The following is a 2,783-nucleotide window of genomic DNA, read 5'->3' on the forward strand; positions in this document are numbered from 1 at the left end:
TCTAATATGATGTTGGAAATAAGGATTAGATATGTATAGTTCATTCTCCACGTAGACTTCGATGAGCAATTGACCACGTCATTCCTTTGTCATCTAATATCGTACGTAAATGTGTATCTGTGTTTGTTTCCCCAATTTTAGCATTATAACTACAACTTGTAATTTAGCTAATAGGATGTTTGAAAATCAGTTTGCAGATTCAGATTTAGTTTTGAAACCAAGTAGTAGAGAAATTTTAAAATAAAGTATATTTTTATTTCATTAATATCTTGCGCTAAAAATTTAAGCTGGGTAATTAATTATTAATATCTACTGTTGTTTGTTCATCTCATATTTAACATTAAATAATAACAAAATTAATAAATAAAGACCTTTCCAACATTTTCTCAAGAAATTTTCTAAATAATTCATTCAAATTCATTCCCTTTTTTAGAAACACCAGATGGAAGATAGAAAATGAATCCATAACTTTTTAAATTACGCATCTTTCATCCCACATCTGTTTACTAGGTGAAAACTATAAATCGAACTTTCAATTAACTTTTTAAGAAAATAATAAATTTTTCAAATTTAATCTTCTTTCAATTAAACCAAATCATTTAAATTTAAAATAAAAATCTTTTAAGCGTAAAATCGAGTAATAAAACACATATAATCAACTAATTAATCGCTTAAGGTGCGCACGAACATTTTTTTAATCTGGGTTAAATTTCGTTTCCGCAAGGTGTGAAGAGAATGTACTTTGCTCATTTATTCGTTCATATCTCAATGAACCCGAAATGATGTTATTTTAAGAATTAGAGCGTTTACTTGAACAGAAAAAAGATTTTAAATTGTATTATTAGCTTGTTAATAAAATTATTATCTTATTTGAATAATCATTTAAATTAATATAAAAAAAGCTTTAAATTAATAAAATTAAATTCATCAAATAGCATGCAAAAAAAATGTTTAAAAATTATTTTCGAGTAATAAAAATTAACACTTTCAAAGTGTTTATTTTTGTTATTTAGTCCGTAACGGATGCGTTTGAATAATACATAATACATCCGAAATTCCGTTTTAAACTCGATTAAAACGAGAGTTTAGCACGCGTATCTAGCGTTTTCTTCTTTCCTCAGAAAAGAAAGAAAGCCACCGTAAAAGTATATATGGGCAAAATAGCTTAGTTCTCGATCAGTTCTCGTTTAGATTTTACACCAGAAATCATCATAAAACAATTTAAAAAAATGTGCGACGAAGATTTAGTTGCTTTGGTAGTTGACAATGGATCTGGAATGTGTAAAGCTGGATTCGCAGGGGATGATGCCCCACGCGCTGTTTTTCCAAGTTTAGTCGGAAGACCACGATACCAAGTAAAAAAAAATAATTTTAATATTAAAATTTTCTTTATCAAGATTTGTTATCATCTTTTTTGTTTTAAGGGCATCATGGTAGGGATGGGACAAAAAGATTCTTACGTTGGTGATGAGGCCCAAACCAAAAGGGGAGTTTTAACCGTTAAATATCCCATCGAACATGGCATCGTTAGCAATTGGGATGATATGGAAAAAATTTGGCACCACACCTTTTACAATGAATTAAGGATAGCACCGGAAGAACATCCAGTTTTATTAACGGAAGCCCCTTTAAACCCTAAAATTAATCGAGAAAAAATGACCCAAATCATGTTTGAGACTTTTGGTACTCCAGCAATGTACGTTGCAATTCAAGCAGTTTTATCTTTATACGCTAGTGGAAGAACAACCGGAATTGTTATGGATTCTGGGGATGGTGTGTCACACACAGTTCCTATTTATGAAGGTATTTATCGATTTTATTCAATTTAATTAATTCTAAATCATCATTTTTTATCTAGGTTATGCTTTACCACACGCAATTTTACGATTAGATTTAGCAGGTCGCGATTTAACCGATTATTTAATGAAAATCTTAACGGAACGCGGTTACAGTTTTACAACAACAGCGGAACGTGAGATAATCCGCGATTTAAAAGAAAAAATCTGTATCGTTTCGCAAGATTTCGAAGGGGATTTAACGAAATCGGCTCAAACGAATTGTTTCGAAAAATCGTACGAACTTCCCGATGGGCAAACGATAACCATAGGAAATGAACGATTCCGGTGTCCAGAAGCGATGTTCCAACCTGCTTTAATCGGGATGGAAACTGCCGGAATTCACGAGACTACTTATAATTCAATTATGAGATGCGATGTTGATATTAGAAAGGATTTATATGCAAATACGGTTTTGTCAGGCGGGAGTACGATGTTTGTGGGAATTGCTGATCGTATACAAAAGGAAATTGGAGCTTTAGCTCCTGCTAGTATGAAAATTAAAATTATTGCTCCCCCCGAACGGAAATATTCTGTTTGGATTGGAGGTAGTATTTTGGCTAGTTTAACTACGTTTCAACAAATGTGGATTTCAAAACAAGAATATGAAGAATGTGGACCTGTTATTGTACATAGGAAGTGTTTTTAATGTATTTATTGTGAATGATTGTATTTAATAAAGAAAGTTAGATAATTAAAAAAAATATACTCTATTTTATCGATCTTGCATTTGCGTACACAATTTATGCAACAAACAATGATAAAGCAAGGACGGTAGAATTTTAGAGAACTGCTACATCTCGAAAAAGATTCACAGTTCGACGGCCCGTTCGTGACGTCACACAAATGTTAAAATGCTATTTTAACAACTTTTAGTGTTTGTTAACACAAAATCTTTGTTATCTCAAGAATGGTTAATGATACAGCTTTTAATAAAGAGTACCTTTC

At 31.4% G+C, this 2,783-nt stretch overlaps 1 protein-coding gene across 1 annotated transcript; it reads left to right on the top strand.

Annotated features, from left to right (window-relative positions):
• The first annotated feature begins 1,107 nt into the window (after window positions 1–1,107).
• On the top strand, window positions 1,108–2,529 carry LOC111418949 (actin, acrosomal process isoform). The gene is made up of 3 exons (XM_023051664.2): window positions 1,108–1,355; window positions 1,425–1,803; window positions 1,859–2,529. Exons 1-3 carry the CDS (start codon window positions 1,230–1,232, stop codon window positions 2,482–2,484), a joined length of 1,131 nt encoding a protein of 376 aa, XP_022907432.1. The 5' UTR covers window positions 1,108–1,229; the 3' UTR covers window positions 2,485–2,529.
• The last annotated feature ends 254 nt before the right edge of the window (window positions 2,530–2,783 follow it).

The sequence above is a fragment of the Onthophagus taurus genome, chromosome 6 (assembly GCF_036711975.1).
Source record: "Onthophagus taurus isolate NC chromosome 6, IU_Otau_3.0, whole genome shotgun sequence".
Taxonomy (NCBI): domain Eukaryota; kingdom Metazoa; phylum Arthropoda; class Insecta; order Coleoptera; family Scarabaeidae; genus Onthophagus; species Onthophagus taurus.